At 40.4% G+C, this 19,255-nt stretch overlaps 3 protein-coding genes across 6 annotated transcripts; 1 reads left to right on the top strand and 2 right to left on the bottom strand.

Annotated features, from left to right (window-relative positions):
• Window positions 1-228: 228 nt before the first annotated feature.
• On the bottom strand, window positions 229-2,685 carry LOC113036591 (uncharacterized). Its single transcript, XM_026193003.2, has 3 exons — window positions 1,978-2,685; window positions 1,200-1,364; window positions 229-700 (listed from the first exon to the last, which is right to left on the bottom strand). Exons 1-3 carry the CDS (start codon window positions 2,549-2,551, stop codon window positions 516-518), a joined length of 924 nt encoding a protein of 307 aa, XP_026048788.2. The 5' UTR covers window positions 2,552-2,685; the 3' UTR covers window positions 229-515.
• A 4,395-nt stretch (window positions 2,686-7,080) lies between these two features.
• Window positions 7,081-12,124, top strand: tekt1 (tektin 1). Of its 3 annotated transcripts, none has more exons than XM_026193469.2 (8): window positions 7,081-7,361; window positions 8,818-8,992; window positions 9,085-9,250; window positions 9,417-9,545; window positions 9,653-9,799; window positions 9,970-10,195; window positions 11,462-11,658; window positions 11,795-12,124. In XM_026193469.2, exons 1-8 carry the CDS (start codon window positions 7,290-7,292, stop codon window positions 11,952-11,954), a joined length of 1,272 nt encoding a protein of 423 aa, XP_026049254.2. In that variant the 5' UTR covers window positions 7,081-7,289; the 3' UTR covers window positions 11,955-12,124. The 3 variants fall into 3 exon arrangements, with proteins under 3 accessions (XP_026049254.2, XP_026049256.2, XP_026049255.2); XM_026193471.2 differs by lacking the exon at window positions 7,081-7,361 and adding an exon at window positions 7,987-8,092; XM_026193470.2 differs by lacking the exon at window positions 7,081-7,361 and adding an exon at window positions 8,005-8,145.
• An 85-nt stretch (window positions 12,125-12,209) lies between these two features.
• xaf1 (XIAP associated factor 1) lies at window positions 12,210-17,688 on the bottom strand. 2 transcript variants are annotated; one of them, XM_026193473.2, is made up of 7 exons: window positions 17,528-17,688; window positions 16,583-16,718; window positions 15,703-15,759; window positions 14,956-15,181; window positions 14,796-14,860; window positions 13,471-13,752; window positions 12,210-13,380 (listed from the first exon to the last, which is right to left on the bottom strand). In XM_026193473.2, exons 1-7 carry the CDS (start codon window positions 17,563-17,565, stop codon window positions 13,348-13,350), a joined length of 837 nt encoding a protein of 278 aa, XP_026049258.2. In that variant the 5' UTR covers window positions 17,566-17,688; the 3' UTR covers window positions 12,210-13,347. The 2 variants fall into 2 exon arrangements, with proteins under 2 accessions (XP_026049258.2, XP_026049257.2); XM_026193472.2 differs by having other exon boundaries at window positions 14,796-14,863; window positions 17,528-17,686.
• Between the last annotated feature and the right edge of the window lie 1,567 nt (window positions 17,689-19,255).

Below are 19,255 nucleotides of genomic sequence, written 5' to 3'. Positions count from 1 at the left end.
TATAATAGGCATAGATGTACAATAGTAATGATGTCCAGTCAGGTAACTTCTGACAGAAATATCAGACATTCATGTGTTAATACAACGCAGTAAATCTGAGCTGTATAGAGACTTAAAAAGAGACATAGCTCAAAAATGTGGTCAGTCTACTTTTTAAGTCTTAATATTGTATTGCATTAATTCATTTTGCAGTGAATGTTTATGTGAATAAAAACATGGAACATTATCTGCCTTTCTTATTTTTTAATTACAAAATGCACCCATAATAAACAGATTTATGGGTAAGAACAATGCAATGCAGAGACCTGCAATACTGAAATAACTGTGAGAGTAACAAACTATCTCCCTTGCTTGTTTAAACTGAAAACAGAGTATGAACTTATGATGGCAAAAACCAGGAGAAAGGACTGAGTAACTTAGTCATTGCTAACCCAACAGACATAAAGTCAAAAAATAAAATGAAAATAAAGTTAATTTTAACTGATGCAGCATTCCTGAACCTGCATTTTATAATTTTATTTATTCATCTTTCTTTTCAATGTTATGATCCTGTTGTGAATGTAATACTTTACGGCAACCCAGTCTCTGCCTTTCAGAGCTGCCGGTTCTGCTTGGATGCAGGAGTCACATTCCTTTTTGCCAGGTACTTTGCAGCTTGACTTCATCACATCATTTGTCCACTTGCACCTTGCCTTCCCAGCTGTCATAAATGGAAACAAAATAAAATATCTTAATGCGAATGTAAGATAAGAGAGAAAACATTCTAGTTTATAATGTGAATACAAAATGTTCTTAAACCTTGCTTTCTACTGGAGCACTTTAAAGGAGCAATAAGCACAATTCATCACACTTAGGTTGAAGGAATTAAAAATGGCTATGTGAAGAATTAGAGGTGTAATTTAATCTGGAGTACAGCATGAAGTCACAATCCCTCTCTCTGTGTTGATCTTCAGCCATAGACTTTGGTTTGGTTTGCAGGCAGTGCACAACGGCACACCTAGCAGTGAAAAGATATTGCTTAATGCTCCTTTAAGGATGCTTGGGATGAACCATTTGAAGTGCTGTGTTCTGCTGGGAATCAAAGAAGATGAAACGGATTATGATAAAAGCTCTTAATAGTGTCATGCCTGAAAAGAATAAACATGTCCATTGATAACAAGTATATTCACTTAAAACATTTTGTATATGGGTGCCTTTACCCTTTCTTGGTGCAGTGTTGCTGATGTTTTTGCTGTCCAGGGTGGATGAGGCAGAAGCGCCCTCCATATTGTCCAGGGTGGTTGAGGCAGAAGAAACCTCCATATTGTCCAGGGAAGCTGAGTAAAGTGTGCGGCTTTGGTTCCCAGAATTCTTGGTCCTTGAGCCTTTGAAAAGTAACAGTGAAATATGAGAATTAATGCATGCAATTGGTTTGTTTGCATTGTAGGCAAAGTCAGCATTGGGCAGTGTGTAATTTTACATTTGATATGAATATTTTACATGTGAACATAATCTACTAATAATACTCATCAATACTCAGGCATCTCCCTAGCAACACATTACTTGCATGCACTACCTCTCAACTTGTGTGCCTAATCTCACAGAAGTGGACCTCCTAATCCTTATATTTAATATTTGCCTTTGTATTGCTTATTTATGCATTTTGCCAGACTTCAATGTATCCAGATCTTTTAGTACCATATTAATGAATGGTGTCTACCATTCTGTCTAATGTATATACTGCTGTCCCTTAAGCCCATCTAACATGACTATCAGGAACCTATTAGCTGTCTCCAGTCTCATAACTTAAAGATATTGTCACACACTGGACAAGTCAAGATACCAGTGATGGTTTCTCCACTGGAATCATCATCACTTGTAACTACTTCATCTTGTTGGGGAAAAATAGTCAAGACAAAATATTTATATTAGAATCTGCTGAACATTCACAAATGTTATATTCAAAGCTAACTATGTTTAAAAAAAAAAAGAATTCACCATCAGGATTGATTGTGATGTCATCCAACCCTTTCCCCTGCAGGTCAGACAGTTTTCCTTTCTCAATTGCAATCAACAGTTTGCTGACTTTTGCAAGCCGCAGGGTACTCTCTGGCTCTGGAAGCCGGTAGAATTCTCGATGGACACGGATGTCGTGTCCGAGAAAGGTGGCAAGTTGATCCATTTCATTTTCTTTTAGATTTAGTACTGTGGACAAAGTGGCAACTTGTTTCCGCAATCTTGTTGAGGTAAGGGCCTCTGGGTACTTTGCACCACATTTATTTGCATACTTGCGAAAGCAGTCAGAGCCTCTGTAATGGGAAAGGACACCTGGGCGTGCAAACAAGTACACATTCTCTGTGCGGACTTGACACTCACTTCTGGCTTTTGCGAGGAGCTCCATTGCAGCGATCATGTCAGGTGTGAGAAGCACAGGTACCATTCTTGACCTTTTACCACGAATCTCAACTCTGTCAAAGTGCTTTGCAAGTTTCCTTTCAAACTCAGTTAGGCCGATCATGATATCAGGATGCAACTCTGTGCGATTCCAGGATGTAAAAACCTGGAGCTCCATTTTTGAAACTTCTCTTTGCCTTTTTCTGTTAAATAGCACTACCCTGTTAAGTCACTTGAGCAAGATTTCCAAAGGTTGTGCTGTTGGGTTTTTCCTCAAGGTCCTTCATGTACATTGCAGACTTAGTAGCAAGAAACTTGTGCAGCAGTGACACATCCTGTGTAAATGGCAAAATCTGTGGTTTATTCCATTTGGCTTGTTGAAGTGTGCCCAATGCAGCAGCTGAAATGGACTCTGACCACTTTTTTTCATACAGAGTGGCAAACTGCTTGGCTGACTCTGCAACATCATAGCGATTTGCAATGATGGCTTTACACTGCACAATGATTGCAACTTTAGCCAAACTGTGTCCCAATTTCAAAGCCAAGGATGGGGTTTTATATGATTTGCTCTCCAGCTCATAACCAGCAACAGCTCTGACTGCCTGTATGACATGGGGAAAGTTACTAGGCATAACAAGGTCTTCTGTGCTCTTCAAAGGTGTTATAGCTCTGGCGGTTATCAATAACCTTGCGATCTGTCTCATTTTTTGGCGTATGTAATCATTCCTTCTCTCATTTGGTTTCCTGCCATTGTACAGTGACTCACCAAGGCTAAGAATCTTTCACTCTCTTTCACTCGTTACTACCAAGGAGATGTCATCCTGATTCATTTCACATGCAATCTTCCATACAGCTTGATGAACTTGATCAGGTTTCGGTAATTGCAGATGCATCCGTCTTTGCCCAGAGGGAGCTTCCTCATTAAACCTCTGAGGGCACCTTCTCACATGCCTCCAAAGGCAATTTCTTGCATATAGGCAATTTCTTGACAAAATTTGCAATGACGGTAGTCCTCAGATCCTGTTGCAGTAGTGGGTCTTCGACAAGCAACCATTTCTCCAGCACCCGAGTTTCCCACAGTAGTATTATGGTTAAAGTTTCCCCTCTTCTTAATAGAGCGCAACAAATCTCTTCTTTCGCGGGATCTTTTATCATAACTGAAGGCGCTTGCAACTTCTGGCACATTACCGTGGGCAGATTCAAGGTGTCTTGCCAATTTAGCAATGGCCTTTTTACAATATAGACAGTATTGCTTCTTGTTGTACTTGCTTTGTCTTTCCGTGTTTGGCAAAGATGTGACTTTTATGGAGCTGTCTTTAGGTGATGTGACCCCTGATGAATCAAAACTGCGGCTTGTTACCAAAGTACTGTGACTGCTACTTCTCAGTGACGAACTAAATGTTGTAGGTTTCTCTGAACTGGTGATCTTCCCACTGTGTCCTGAAGCCGTCTCCAATGCCATGTCATTTAACATATTTTGGGGAACCACAGATTCTGTGATTTTCATGTCCACACTATGGAGACTTGTGTCAGAGGAACTGCCACATGAATCTGGGACATAGTCTTTATCTTCATAATCCGTACAATCTGAGAATTCATCAGTAGAGACCTGAACGAAAATGGAGAAAAAGCACCTTTGTATTTATTAATAGCTAGAATGTAACTCCCCCTCCAGTAGCAGAACATTCTGCAATCCATGACTTGATGAAAATGCGTTCATGTAGTAAATATGCATAGTTATATAAATAAAATTGAATTGAATAACATTAGCTATGGTTCATACTTGCTGTGTGGTCGGCTGTAATGTTAGATTGCACGATCGGCAAGAGAATAAACTTTCAATCTTTTCATTGTTTTCCCACCTGGAAAAAAGGCATCCATCCTGTACAGCAGCTGTGAGACGAGCTGATATCAAGTTCACTACCATCCCCAGATATCTGTTGGTGTGTTCTAGACATTTTCATTCGGGTAAGTTCTAAAAGGTTCATATTACTCTTTATAGTGTATTAGTTTTATTTTCGATGCGCTCTGAGGTCATAGCAAATTAGAACAAACACCCTAGTGAGTGATTTTGCAGAACTATGTTCTATTTATAGAGTTGATAATTATTTGGCATTATTGCAGGCAAACCAGCCTGTGAAATTGACGATACAAATTCTGACTGGATTCCAACGCTACACATGGGGCACTCCAAAATCCCTGCCTCAAATATACCACCATGCCAATCATATTACTTCTTCCATGTGAGGTTGAAGAGATGACCCTTCTGGATAAGATAGTGAAGCTTTGCTGCGTTTTGGTGAACATGTGCCCCATTGTGGTTGTACAACCTGTGAAAAATTAAACGTGCTTTTGTTAAATACTCTTAAAAGTCTTGTGCTGTATATATAGTGAGATTCTTTTCAAAACATTTTGTCATTTGTCACTATAAATGACATTGATTCTACACTGTAACTGTTGTGATTCTCTATAAAGTGGTTTTAATTTTAAAAAAGGCAAACATTTTTTTTTTTTACTTTTTAACAGTAGTACTTAGTAAGTACATATTGAGTAAATACAAATTATTTGCATGGCAATGCACTTCTGGCATAAATCTAGACCTCCTATATAAAAAATGATGGGTCATTCCCACAACCTGCAGCTTTACTGTGTTCGAGCAGTGTATACAATAGAGGTGACAACTCCAGAGTAGCAGATGGAATTTTTCTTTTTTGAGGACAGCTTCTTTTGCCTTTACTACGGATGGTCTGTTTATGTTTTGATCGAGAGCCTTTTTTGGGCAGGAGAAGTCCGAGAGGAGAAGGCCGTCTAATGGCCAAACTCTGGGTGAGATCTGTGTTGTGTTGGCTTCTTCCAGCCCTTGACAAAATATTTGTACTTTTACTGTAATTTCCTTACATTTTAAAAATGGGTTCATTACTTTGGGTTTAACACATTAGATGGAAGCCTTTATTTACCAGTCTTTAAACAACAAACTTATATCAATCTAATGGAGGTGACCAATGACAATCTTATAGTGTGACCAGTGATTATTACACACACACACAAAAATGAAAGCAGTAAAAAGATATTTCCTCTACAATCTGTAGTGCTGTAGGGTTAGAGTGGATTAAGGATCAAAGTGTATAGCAACTTTCGTGACGGCTCCAGCCCCTGGCTCGGACACCTGCAAACAATCGTCTCATCTCATTCACTTCTTAAGGCGGCTGCTGAGAGTGCTTCTTCGCTGGATTATTGTGTAACACTCGTTAGTGTCCTTGCAAATCTGAGCTTTTTCCCGAGTTTCTTTCGTGCCGCAACTTACCTGTTCTTCCTTCCTGTGCCAGATTTCTCGCCAGCCTGAGGACCGCCGTTTGGTGAGCTAAAAAGCCGGAGTCGAGCTACCTGAGCTTCAGTGAAGGATTGTGTACATAGCCGTCCCCTCCCCGTGCCTGTGTTCCCCGGAGACCCTCTTCCTGTGCCCCCTCACCTGTATATATCCGCACCTGGTGTCTGTGTGTAAATAAATTGTGAACTTAAGTGACGGTCTGCCTCCGAGTCTCTCCTGAGCCTGACAATAGCACTGCCTTTAGTAGCCTCACACAGCTCCTACTGTTTCCTCCTCATGTCTGGACAATGTTATATCATGAGTAATAATTTTAAAAAAATCCATCCATCCATCCATCCATATACATAAAACACACACATGCACACACACACAGTGACATTTTAGACCTTCTTCAGAATATTGTATATATTATGGGCATCACAGTGCTGATCGAGAATCCTTACATTATTTTTTAAAACTAAATACGTTTCTAAATACTTTAAAACTAAATATGTTCCCTAAAACGGTGACAGAGCTACAGACCCATGACAGCCTTACCCAGGTAGCCAGCAGCTATGACCAGCACTACCTGTGCAGTTAATAAAAGGACAGGTAATGTTTGTCGCGCTGTTGCACACACAGCACGCTCATTTCTTTCAGTTCGTCAGTTGCCACAAGACAGCTCACCAACGTGTACGTAATAAGCCAATACTCCTGTGTGCTACACACTACAGTGTACGCTGTACACCTACTTACTGGTTTTGTCGCATCAGTCTGTGTCTCTGAGTTAACTTGTGTTTCTCCTACAGCTCCGGACTGCAAAAAATGCGCGTGCTCTTTGTGAGCTCGTTCCCGGCTCGTAACCAGCGCGTTCTGCCGTAAAGGGCGATCATTGGTTAATAGTGATCATGTGACTGATGCAAGCCAGATCCTTTTATTTAGCAAAACTGTGATTAATAGTATATATTATTGTTGAGGGGCACAGACAGGACTCCGCACGCCCACACACATAAAACATTTTTTTTTAAAGTTGCCTCAACAGAAGGGCACACATCAGGAAAGGGGCGGGTGCTCAAGCCCCTCAGTGGCGGTGAAGTCCACTACACTGTTCTCACGGGAACGCAATGTTTCCCACCTACAAGGGTGCAAATAACTGTAAACCTCGGCCACAACAACCAGAGCTTAAGTGGTACATTGTTGTGTAACCTACTGTTCTGACAGAAGTTTAGGGGGACCCGCATCAAGCTTTCATGGAAAGAAATTAAAAACACCAACTTGCCCAACTTGGACCAAGCACTGGCAGCTTCAGGTTTGCTGCCCACACCTGAGCTTATGAAAGGAGCAAAGACCAGCTCCGCCCACCAGGGGCAGTTCCCAGACTCAGGTCTCACCTGTCACATATAGCAGAGATATTCTGAATTTACACCGATAATGCTTAGTTTTATTTACTGATTTTTACCTTTGTACCTGTTTAGTGCCTAGTATAAAGTTAGGATAAACACTATAATGGAAATCAGCCAGGTTAGCTTGTTAAATTTTAGGTTACATTCTGTTAAATTCAGTTTTGGAAATCCACAAAGAGCAGGAAACTTCCGAAGAGTAGCAGCACATGATTTTCTGTGTACAGGCTGATTACAGCCTGTACACAGAAAATCGTCTGGAGCTCTCAACAGAAGTTATTGTGAGTATCTGATACACACATCCTTTAAAGACCTAATTTTAAAGTAAAGAATGTCTGTACGTTTGCCACATATACCACACACCATTGCCTTAATGAGTTTTATTAGTGAATTACGTAGCTAGTCCTGTAGTTAATCTTAAAGCTGAATCATGATAGTTAATCCGATAGCTAAGAGGAAAGGGATCGATAAGGAGTGGGATCACCCTTTAAAATGTCAGAAAAACAAACAAACATCTGTATTCCTAATTAAGTCCTTAAGTCCACTTATTTAATAAATTACATCTTTAAAATATTTTGAATTTTTTTTTAAAAAAATTGGAATTCAAAAATGTTTATTAAAATTAGGATTTCGATTTTTTTTGCACAATTAGTTTTATGGCACAATTCGTTATTAAATCATAACATCCGTTAAATTTGAAATATTTATATTATTTACTCTTATATTTTATTAGTTAAACAATAATTTATTTTGTTAATGCCTAAACAAAAATACGAAATTAAAACTGAATTTGTAAATGAAACTGAATCTGATCTATTTTAAAATCTATTTTACTGATGTATAATCTTAATTGCACAGTACATTTTTAAAACGCTTTATTTCGATGTGTGTGACTCTTCCGGTTCTCCATAGTTGAGTGTTGTTATGTAACAGTACTCCGGTGGCGGCGTCTGATGAGGCTTTATTAGCCGTTGCTATGGTAACCACTTGTTTCGCCTAACTCCTGCATAAGGTACAGGACATTGAAACGTACTCTTCTGGTGGTTTTCTGCTGTACCAAAGAAGGTATATATCATAAACGCTAGGCTCCTGTCGTTTGTTAAGTTAACCCGTCGGAAACTGTGATATCAGATTGAAGTTTGAACAGCGGGCAAGTAATTTTGGGGTTGGCATACACCCTGTGTTGTTTCAAATGGAAATTTGCCATGTCGTTTTACTCTTTTACTGGTATGTTTTGAATTGTCCGGTGGGAGGGTGTGTGTGTGTTTGGGAGAGGGGGGGGGGGTAACGGAAGCTGTTATTTTAATTTTGACTGTGTTTCTGTTCTTTCACTTTTTAATGGCCGGCTGACTATGAAAATCCATCTGCTAATGCAGAGGGGAGGGAGACAGGACAGAAAACGGGCTGTATGCATTTGCATCATTGTTTAGGACACAGTCTCAGGCTGCATTAACACAAGACTTCTCTGAAGCAGAACACTGGTGGTTCAGACATGATGAGTGTTAGATTACTCAGGGCTGGCCAAGACTCCTTTTCACAGCAGTGCAGTTGTACAGGGTGATATTAAGTGTTTGGTATTCCAGTAGAGGCGATCAGCTGGTGTTCAGTAGACCCAGCAGAGTGTCATGGGCACTTTCCTCTGGTGTTATTTTTTAATTTCTCTGTAACAATCATCAGCCACAGTTCTTTCCACTTCCTTGTTAATGTTCCTCCTTCCTGCTCATACTCACTACCAAGTGGAGAACGATGTCGTTCCCGGACCACAGCTCCCTGCTGGGTGTGGGACCCGATTTGAAAAACATTGAAGTTATGCTGAATCACTCTGAGCTCTTCAGGGCAGAGTGTAAAGGGCTGATCCAGGAGACTGACAAAGCATGGCGGCGCATGCAAAATGATGATCAAAAGAGACTCGGTAAGCAAAAATGAATATTTAACACAGAATGAAAGACTATGGAGGTGAATTGTAATGGTTCTTCCTTTTTTTTTAAAAATTCTGCTGTCCAGATCAGCGGGTCAGAGATATCCAGTTTCTGATAAAAGAATTGCAGCTAAAGCTGGAGGAGGTCATTCTGGAGACTGATGCTCTTATGACTTTACAGAGCAGTGTTGTGAAGGCTCTGGAGGGCACCAAAGAGCCTCTGAGAGTCACTGTTCTCTGTCTGGAGGAGAGGTGAGGCAATATTTTTTTAATTATTATAAACGTTTACAAGTTTATAATAATAATGGTACCAAAGAGTCCAGGAAATGATTGAAGCATACATTTTAAAGAAGCTAATGTGAGCCCTAATTCTGTGTAAAGATGCACCTCCTAGTAACATTAGGCTCATGATCTGCAGGATGAAACGCTTCCCGGCTGAGAGGGTGGAGGATGAAGTGGAAAGAGAGCTGCTGAAGGAGCAGGAGGTTCTCAAAGGAGTGGCTTCCCTCCTGGAGCGTACAGTGGAGCAGATGAGTGAACAAATTCGGTAAGAAAATTGGGTTCAATTTGATTTCGAGGGCATCATAAAAGCACACAGAGGCTTTGGGTTTGCTACCTAGCCAACCAAAGTGAAAGTCTGCTGTTTTGTTCCAGACTGAACCGATCTGCCAAGTACCATTTAGAGAAGGATCTGAAGGAGAAATCTGAGGCTCAGCACATTGACAACTCCTGTGTTGTAATGACCACCCATTCCATCAGTAACCTGCAGCTGTCCACAACCAAGAGCACCAGTCTGCCGAGGTGAACCTCTTGTTTAACACAGAAACATGTAGAAACAGTTTTCAGACATGAATTAGTTTTTTCCTACTTGAGGTCTAAACTTATGCTGTGATTAATTTCCTTAAGTTTTCTGCATAAAAGGAAAGTCAAGAAATGTTAAAAAGATAGTTGCGTCATTTGGTTTTTCTTAGCTTGACAGTGACTCCAAAGCAGTGGGAGAACATTTCAGATATCAACATAGCTAAAGCAGAGCACCAGAAGACCAACTCTGAGTCCATGAGGGCCCTGGTGCAGTCTGTCCTGGAGCAGACAGCTGCTGACATGCAGAAGCAGTTCCAGGCAACAACAACTGCCTTCCAGACACATATCCAGGAAATCAAGTCTGCCAAGAGCCAGATGGAAGAGAAACTGCCGGAGGTAGGGCAGGGAGGTTTGTTAGACTGCATGCTTGTTGTAATATACAAGGAAGCAGATGTAATGCTGTGTTTATCATTCTGCCAGGTATTAAATTAACGACTGGTTTCACATCATTTTCTGTTCTGCTTTAAAGTTAGCACGTGTTGTGGTGACCTAAGTCAGGCCTTTATATTTATATAGTTAGGAAGAATGATGGCCTGCCAAACGTCACTCTGATGGTCTAAAACTCCTACTGGTTCTTTCATAGATAGCCTCACAAGTTCCTACTTCATTTTGTCTATTTATTGTCTTTGGTTTCCTGTAACACATTACTCACATAGTTTGAAGGTGTGGTTTCCAAGAAAGTTGCCTGTGCAATCTGCTGTTCTCTACAACAGTCTGTCCTTGTGTGTGCATACACACTCATGGACTGTGTCCTTATACCTCATATCGTTTCAAAACAGTAACTGTATGATTGACTTCATATGATGCATTCAGGGGCCATGCATTGTTTTCAAACTGACCCTGCAGTAAGTGTAAGCATGAAGAAGCATGAAGTCTTTTTTTTATGTCATTGCATCAGCAAAATGATTATTAAAATATAATGGCCCATCCTCTTGTAGACTAAAAGCATGCATACATTGTTGATATTGTTGGCCTCAGATAATTGTGGTTACTCCCTGACTTCAAAACTCTGTTTCAGTCAGAGTGTCGCTGAAAGTCCACATTTGCAGGTACACTGCTAAACAAACCTCTCACTTTAGTTTTCATTTCCAGGAGAATCAACATGTGCAGAGCAAAATGTGTCTGCATGTAACCAGAGGGCTCTCCTCTAGTCAGAGTGCCAAAAAGATGTGAATCACATCAAACTTTGTCCCCAGTAGATCAAAGATTCAGAGTGCAGAGGAACTGAATTATAGAGTGTACATTAAAAAAACAGACATAGCAACTGTGGTGTCATCATTGGATTTGCATTTTTGAGGCCTCAAGAGTAGCACCTTGCACAGTACCTTAGTATTTTGGTCCCAGAGGTGACCATATTTTGATGAGAGGATAGAGTGCAATGTAAACAGCTAATGCTATCAAAGTGTATTAGCAAGCTAACCTTATGTGTGCAGTGCAAAGACACATATATCTGCTTGTTACAACAGAGGAACAGACTAATGAAATGTTACGGTGTGAACACACCGTTAGAATGTTAACTTCATAGTAGAATTAGTTTGAAATAATTTCACTGCAGATTGTGAATCTTGGCTGCCCCTGGTGTGACACCTGTATTCCCTCTAGATTCTGTCTGAGATATTCAGCCAGGAGAGGCTCAGAGAGGATCTGCAAGTGGCCATCACAGAGAATGAGCATTCCCTGAATCTGGCAAATACCCGGCTGGCTATGCGTCTCCAAAGGCCCGGCAAGGAGCAGTGCTACGATCTAGCCCAGGCTCAGCTCCTCACTGAAATCCAGCACCTCACCTCTCACATCAAGAAGTATGGCCTGCAACAAAACAGATGTAAAATGTTTGTGCTGCACAGCTCAAACCTCATGACCGTGTGCAGTATTTGGGGATATTACTGCAGGGGACACACATCATTATGCAATGTCTTTTTGTCTCTGTGTTGTCAGACTGCGTGAGGAAACAACTCAGTCACAGGAGCAGCAGAGGGCGGTAGTGCGCTGCAAGCTGAGGATGGAGGAGGATGTCGATATGAAGGCCAGCTCTCTTTACATTGACGAAGTCATCTGCACTCAGCTGAGGGAGCCTGTCAGGATACATACATTCTGACCATTATATGCACTTCAGATGTATTTCAAAATGCAGTCATATAACATTTTCTTTACAATAACTGTGATCCTGTTTGTCTTTTAAGTAGTTGGTTGGCATCATTTTTCTTTTACAACTGTTTGAATCTCTTTTTTCCCTCACTAAAATATTAAAATTGACCTCACATAGAATCTTGTGATTATTTTTATTTGCAAACTATATAATAGCTTTTTTTTTTACAGCAAAGTGTTCCAAGAATGAAGCCCACACACAGGATAATAAAAACTGAATTTATTAGACCTAAAAGCAATATTTAAATTTAACCTCTAAAGAAGATTGATTTAAGGTAAAAGAGATTTAATGATCACCTTCACCAGCTTGTATAGCCTGAATCCCCAGATGAACTGCATTTGCTGATGACCCTTTAATGTCAGCTACATTATCTGGGCATTATTAACACGAAAGCTCACGGAACCAAATGGCACATATTAGCACATATGTCAGTAGCGTTTGCCTAAATGACCAGAAGTCAAACATACTTAGCTTCCAGGTCTTGGCACTCTGCTCTGCACTTGCCAAAACAGAACTAGCGGTGTAGCCCTGTTTAGGAAACCTTTGGTTTAAATGTGAGGATAAACTTTAAAAATCTCACAGTGGAAGATCATGTAGGTTACACATTAAGTGTATATTCATTTGTAAAGAAGTGGTTTTTTTTAAAATTATATATCATATCAGTTCAACAATTGGTATTCATGGAAGTACTTCAAACACGCAACTCAAAGTCCTCAGGTTTGCAGTTTTAACAGGGTAACAGACAAAAGTGTGCACAGAGCTCTGGGTGTCAGCGATAGACTAAGACTCACATACATGTAAATATCCTTCGGCGTGGAAAGGTCAGTAAAAACATCACACTGTAGCTGTGGAAGCATGTTAGTGATTCATGGGCCATGAATACAGAACTCTGCACCTTCTAGCACACGTTTCCCATCAGTCCCCTCTTCCTCTGCTTTGTGCACATCTAACAAAAGATGAGGTGATCGTCACTGCCGGAATATTAACATGATATGAGCATAAAAACATTTTAGAGTTATCATGAGAATTTTTTGCAACAACTGATCCAGTTTTACACACACAGCAGTGGAAACTGTGAATATGATGGATAAGTGGTTAGCATAAAAGTTAAGTGGCCATGCTTGTAATTAATAGACTGTAAGTATCAGGAGTGTGAAATTTACTTAGATCCAGAGTAAAGTACTTTAATTCAAAAACAAACAAAAAATGTAAACATTAATAAAAGCATCAGAAGAAACCCTAAAGATCTGTTTGAAACGTGCACTTGCTAAGCCTTTATGCTCTCCTACGGTGTTGGTCAAAGCTCTTGGGGGCAGCTTTTCCATTCTGAGAAGCTCTGCCTCTAGTTGAAGCGTATGTGACGTCTGCACTTCACCTACAGACACACAGGAGGAGAGGGGAACATCTTATCATTGGTAAATTTCAGCGATTTTCAGTTAAATCCTTGGTGCTTCAGAAACATTACCTCGTGCCACTGCAGTGTGGAGACGGGCAGAGCCAGATGACAATGTGGGCATGCACGGATTTGATCTGGGTCGCCTCCATTGATCCAGGGGCCACGGCTGGGTCTGTCTGAGAAGTTTAATTCCTTGTTGGTGGTCATCAGCTGGGGAATGCCCCCCTTTTTTGAGAAATCAACCTGATCCTCCAACTCCTCCTCTGACTCCTCCTCCAACTCCTCCTCTGATGCTCCCTTTGACTGCTTTTCCACTTCATATTCCCACCTGGTTGTTGTAATACATGCCATCTGTTTTGTGGGGAATACAGAAAAAGATATTATACAGTGACTCTTTACAGTGTAAAAACAAAATAATTTCCTTCAATTGAATTCAGTTTTATTTATAAAGAGCAAAAAAAAAAATACACTAGTAAGGTCAAGACCCAACAATAATACAAAGAAAACCCCAACAATCAAACAACCCCCTATGAGCAAGCACTTGGTGACAGTGGCAAAGAAAATCCCCCTTTTAACAGGAAAAAACTTCTGGCAGAACCAGCCTAGGTCTTTGGCAGCATAACTAAGGGAGGATTTTGATCCTAACTTAACTATAAGATTTATCAAAAAGTTTTAAGCCTAATCTTAAAAGAAGGTGTCTGTCTCCACAATCCAAACTGGGATCTGGTTCCACAGAAAGGGGGCCTGAAAGCTGAAGGCTCTGTGTCCCATTCTATTTTTAAATGCCCTAGGAACCACAAGTAAGCCTGCAGTCTGAGAGCAAAGTGTATTATTGGGGTGATACAGTAATATGAGGTGTTGTTCAAAGGACATAAACATTACTGAGAGATATGTGACCCTCTGCACACAAATGTTAAACTTGTTGCTCAACACCTGTGAGCTCAGTTTGATTTGGTCCTTAACTCTGAGCCTCACATTCTTCCTCTCTATGAAATAGAACAGGCTAGAGCACCTAGACTTTCATGCTCTGATCTGGAGACAATCATACACATATTTACTGTATTTGCAGCTCCCTTCTCTTGGGCACGAGGAAGCCTGAGGAGATCAGACCAGAAGAACCAATGACTTCCTTTGGATCACCTCTTAAAACTCATTTCTATAGACTTGTTTTTAAGTGATTCTGCTACACGTGATGTCTTCTATCTGATCATTTTCATCTTTTACTTGGCTTCCTATATTTTCCTCCAGTGTCATATCTGTTTATTTTTAGTCTTTTTGTTGTGTGTATGTGTGTGACTTTAATCCACATGTATCCTTTCAATTTTCTGCTAACAAGCAGCCTGCTTAGCTTGACAAACTGTGATTATTATATGTAAAATAATGCTTTTAAATACCTCGTGCTCTTCTATATCAGCAACTGGAAATGATGCCATACATCTGGTACAATTTACTGACATTTCTGCTGTTAAGAGAAGCACGGCAAGTGTTAAATAGCAGGAAATAAAATTACACTGAGGTTTACTGAGATTTTCGCTGAATCTATTATTCTCTTACTCTCTTTGAGTGCCCTGCTGGTCGCTTGTAGGGGACTTGATGACTTCTCAGTGACTGAGCAGGTCAAGCCATGATTGGGCTGGTCTCTCAGTCTGACGTAACAGCCGCAGTCTCTGCAGAGCTCAGTGCGGCTCCCACACACCAAGCTGTGTCCGTCCAGCTCCTTCGATGGCACTTCTAGGTCACAAAACTGGCATGCCTGCAGACGTTCCACACATTCATCAGCCTGTGAGACAGCGAAAAGTACAGTTAGCCTGATAACTAGGATAACTAGGGCTCGTCCATGTGGGCAGCTGCAAGTTTAACTTGAGCATGAAGGTGTGGATTCTGTTTTGGTCATAACCCTCTCAGTCTATGGCGACTGTCTTCACTGGGGACAGTGATGGTGGTATTCCAGCACTTTCCAGTTCATGGCAAGCTAGAGCTTAAACTTGTCAAATTTAAAGGACATCGTGCAACCTTCAGCTCCACTTACTCAAAGTAAAGTAAAGTGAATGCAAAGTGCTACTTACTAAGGCACATTTAATCAAATATTACTGGGGTGCATGTATATATTTGAGTCTGTATATGTCTTGATCCTGTGTGGCTTTGAGAAAATCCAAAATAGATTTAATAAATAATTAAAAGCCCCAAATCACCTTGACATCCATGCCCATGATGATGAGTGAATGTAACCTTCTGACCACAGCTGCACTATGTTGTTCTAATGTGTCTGAATGTCTACCTAAATGGTGGTTTTGGTTTCACCTCATGATCCATCAGCTGAGAACGTTCCATCTTCTTGTTGCACTTGGAGCACCTCACCTGATAACAAAGAAATTTGCAGATTTACATAGATGTGCTGTGCTGTGTCTGTGTGTCGTGTACGTGTTTTACTTTTTCACATTGTGAGAACACCAACTCTTTTTAAAACAAAGTAAAACAAAGTAAACACTGGAATAGCTCATAAATCTCACTGCCTTCATGTTGAGTTGTTACCTACATTTTGCCCAATAATTGAGGGATCCATCATATTCTGATACACAAAACTACTCTCAGCTGCTTCCTTTTATTCACCAGGGGTCACCACAGCAGGGAGCTCCAGGGAGTCCCATATGGAAAAGATATATAAATCTTATAAAGTTTGTATCTGTCTTGTGTGAAACTTGTATGAAAAGCATGCAAGAGTTAAAACAGATATAAGATCCCTAGAAAAATTATATAAATGAAACCTGTATGTTTTAGATTCTTACTAAAACAATATATGACATTGGCCACTTTCATGAGTAAATCATATAAGCCTTATATGATTCACTATATGAAGTAGGCCACATCTGATGCAAGTCTTTTATAAGTTTTTTCTATTTCTTTTCCATATGGGGTGTTTTTGTTTTTTTTTTACACCGGATGATCTTCCTGACATGCCCCCCAAAAGCATTCATATCTCCTCCCAGGACTGAATCTGGGAGCAGTCACTTGTTTGGTAAATATGCAAATTGCTCACTACACAGACACATGCTGATACTCAAAAGGTAGAAAGGTGTACCAACGCGCAGGGAATGACAGCACTCTGTGGCTTGTGCTGAAATTCTGAAATGATCTCCATGAAGTGGATCTGTGTGAATAAACAGCTTCACCGTGTTTGTACCTCTGCATGCTGTTCCTCTCTGTGATCCTCCAGCTGATCCCTGGGAACTGATTCATTGCAGTCCGGACAGAGACATAGGAATCGGCTGCAGTGCGTCTCATGTAGAGCAAAGTTGGCTTCAGCGACCTCTTTGTGGCTTAAACAACAATAGAAGGAAAGACGTATGTCATTTTGTAGTGAGGGAAGTCACATTCAAAAACAAACACAGAAATAAAGTATGTACCCGAGAACCACATTTTTTGTTCAGCTGTCCTACTGAATGGTACTATAGGAAGTGACAGGTATGCCCTGCCTGTAATACAGCTGGACTCTCTTTTTTGGACTGTGCTGCTACGTGTTAACACAGTAAAAGCACAGGCAGCGAGGAGAGAGGAGAAAAATTGCAGATTTATTATTGCTAACAATCAGTTAGAGATGAGACACACCTTATTCAGTGAAGCAGTAACACGAAAATATCTTTATTAGGGAGAGCCTTCCTGAAAACGAAACTAAGACTGCTTTTGATTCACGTAAACTGTCAGACTCACGCAGTTTCCATTAAGCAGCAGCTTAATTGAAGCAGAGCACAGTATGGGCTTAATACACAGTGAAAGAGTGGACTGACTCTAGCTTTTTGAGACTGGGCCCTCTTTAGAAAACAGATTTAAAGCATTTTACCGTTCCATATCAATTTTCAGTCACCGAAACCATACTTGGTTTGCAAACTTCTAACAAAGACTTTTATATATGAGCAGATCAGGACAATGTGCCTGTTTCTTTCAGACATAATTGCCATTCTGACACTCATTCTGTTCAGTTTTTTGACTCCGACCGATCTATTCACCTTACGTGGTGGTTTATTCACGTTCACTTTCCGGTTATCAAATTAACTGTAATCAATCATTTAAAAGTACTTTTAAATCGAAGTTTCACTTCAAACAACGCTGTCACATGTCACGAACTCACCACTGGCCGCAGGTGCGTGTTGCCTCCTTGTCTTCCATAAAAATGATCCGAGTGTGGAAGATTAATCTGAAATGCCTGACTGCTCTCACAACTTTGGTACTGCTTCCCCAAAATAGAAAGTGAAAACATCTAGCAGTTGTGTACAGATTGCTATTGCGGACACCTGCCACAGAGGGGCGAGCGCGAGTTCTAAATACGTCTTCAGTGGCCGTTTCAGTTCTTCAGTTTAATGCAGGACTGAACTGGAAACGTATTGAATTTCAACGCTTTGTTTCGATATTGCTCCTCACTTATTTAGGGACGTGTTTTTGTTCACATTTTATGAATATTTTAACATTTACCACCTTAAAAACATGTACTGAAAAATTCTCTCTCTCTCTCTCTCTCTCTCTCCCCCCCCCCCCCCCCCCCTATATATGCATGCATAATGATATCTGATCATACTCTCTCCAAAATTTCACATATCGGTTTACTCTTTTTTAAAAAGTGATACATAGTTCTAAAGTAAGCAAATTCATATTTTGCAGTGTCCCTTGATGTTGGGCCCACAGACATAGATTCTGGTTCTTCTGTAGCAGCACCTGTTGTTTGCTGAGGAAGAGTCTGCAGCTCTTGTTACAAACACATCCAAACTGATCATATCTAGGGACCAAACCCAGGGATTCCCAAAGAGGATCAATCCCACTCAGCACCTGTAAGTGCCCCCAGAGGAAGTGCTGGGCTTTCTGAGAGGAGACCATGTTGCGGAAAAAATCGCTCTCTTTAGTGAGTGTGGTATGTGACACTCGGAGTCTGCTGCACATCCTAAATCTCACCATTTTCCACTTGGACACTGAGAGAAAACGGCGTCATTCTCACTCAGGTAATAGAGGTAATCCTGTTAAATGAGACAAGGTGGAATTTATTGATTTGTTACAACAATGGCTGTTTTCTAAAAGAAACAAGAGCTGGAATTTGGCTCTTGTTTGAACCAGATGTTTTTATTTTTTTCTTCTCTCAGTTTTTCCCTGTGCAGCTCCTCTGCTGTGGCAGCTGGCAGCACTGATGTAAGAGAGAGAAGAAGAGCAGCGGGCCTCCAGTGAGGAGGTGATTAGGCTCCGGAACCAGCTCCAGAAGGCTTAACAAGAGACCGAGCTCAAACAGAGGTGCAGGGGATGGGTGGGAGGGTTGGGGCACTGGGGACAATAATACTACAATACTGCAATGACAGGACAAGCTGTTCATGTTTGTGTTTTTACTGGTGATGGGGCCATTTGATTGAACGTTTGTAATTAATGCTAATTAACTGATGCCAGTGCTGCTTGAGAAATGGTGCTCTTTCCAAAAGTTTGAAAAAATATATACAAATTTAACAGTTTTTAGTACGAGTTTTAGTAAAGCGGCAGAATGAAAATATTCTTTTAAGCTTGCCTTCATGTATTCACATCTATCTATCTATCTATCTATCTATCTATCTATCTATCTATCTATCTATCTATCTATCTATCTATCTATCTATCTATCTATCTATCTATCTATCTATCTATCTATCTATCTATATATATATATATATATCAGCTTCAGCTTTATGACCATATTAAGGACATCCGTAATCTCCGTCATTACACAGAGTCAAAAGTAGGAAAAAAACATGGTTACTGACTATTTAGATTGGTCTGAAGCCTGGAGTAATGGATCACAGGAATTTCGTCATAATTAATCTGACAATCCACTATTGTAACACCGTAT

Source organism: Astatotilapia calliptera, chromosome 14, assembly GCF_964374335.1.
Source record: "Astatotilapia calliptera chromosome 14, fAstCal68.1, whole genome shotgun sequence".
NCBI lineage: Eukaryota > Metazoa > Chordata > Actinopteri > Cichliformes > Cichlidae > Astatotilapia > Astatotilapia calliptera.
Note: the sequence above shows the minus strand (reverse complement) of the source record. Positions and strands in the feature narration are given on the sequence as shown.

Coding starts and splice junctions, on each gene's coding strand:
- LOC113036591 (XM_026193003.2), bottom strand. CDS start 2,551: ATGGAGCTCCAGGTTTTTACATCCTGGAATCGCACAGAGTTGCATCCT. Junction 1,365..1,977: donor CATCACAATCAATCCTGATG/GTGAATTCTTTT, acceptor TACTTTTCAAAG/GCTCAAGGACCAAGAATTCT. Junction 701..1,199: donor CAACACTGCACCAAGAAAGG/GTAAAGGCACCC, acceptor CATTTATGACAG/CTGGGAAGGCAAGGTGCAAG.
- tekt1 (XM_026193469.2), top strand. CDS start 7,290: ATGATTTTCTGTGTACAGGCTGATTACAGCCTGTACACAGAAAATCGT. Junction 9,546..9,652: donor CAGATGAGTGAACAAATTCG/GTAAGAAAATTG, acceptor GTTTTGTTCCAG/ACTGAACCGATCTGCCAAGT. Junction 10,196..11,461: donor TGGAAGAGAAACTGCCGGAG/GTAGGGCAGGGA, acceptor TATTCCCTCTAG/ATTCTGTCTGAGATATTCAG.
- xaf1 (XM_026193472.2), bottom strand. CDS start 17,565: ATGGAAGACAAGGAGGCAACACGCACCTGCGGCCAGTG. Junction 13,753..14,795: donor CTGATATAGAAGAGCACGAG/GTATTTAAAAGC, acceptor CCCACAAAACAG/ATGGCATGTATTACAACAAC. Junction 13,381..13,470: donor CCACACTGCAGTGGCACGAG/GTAATGTTTCTG, acceptor GTGTGTCTGTAG/GTGAAGTGCAGACGTCACAT.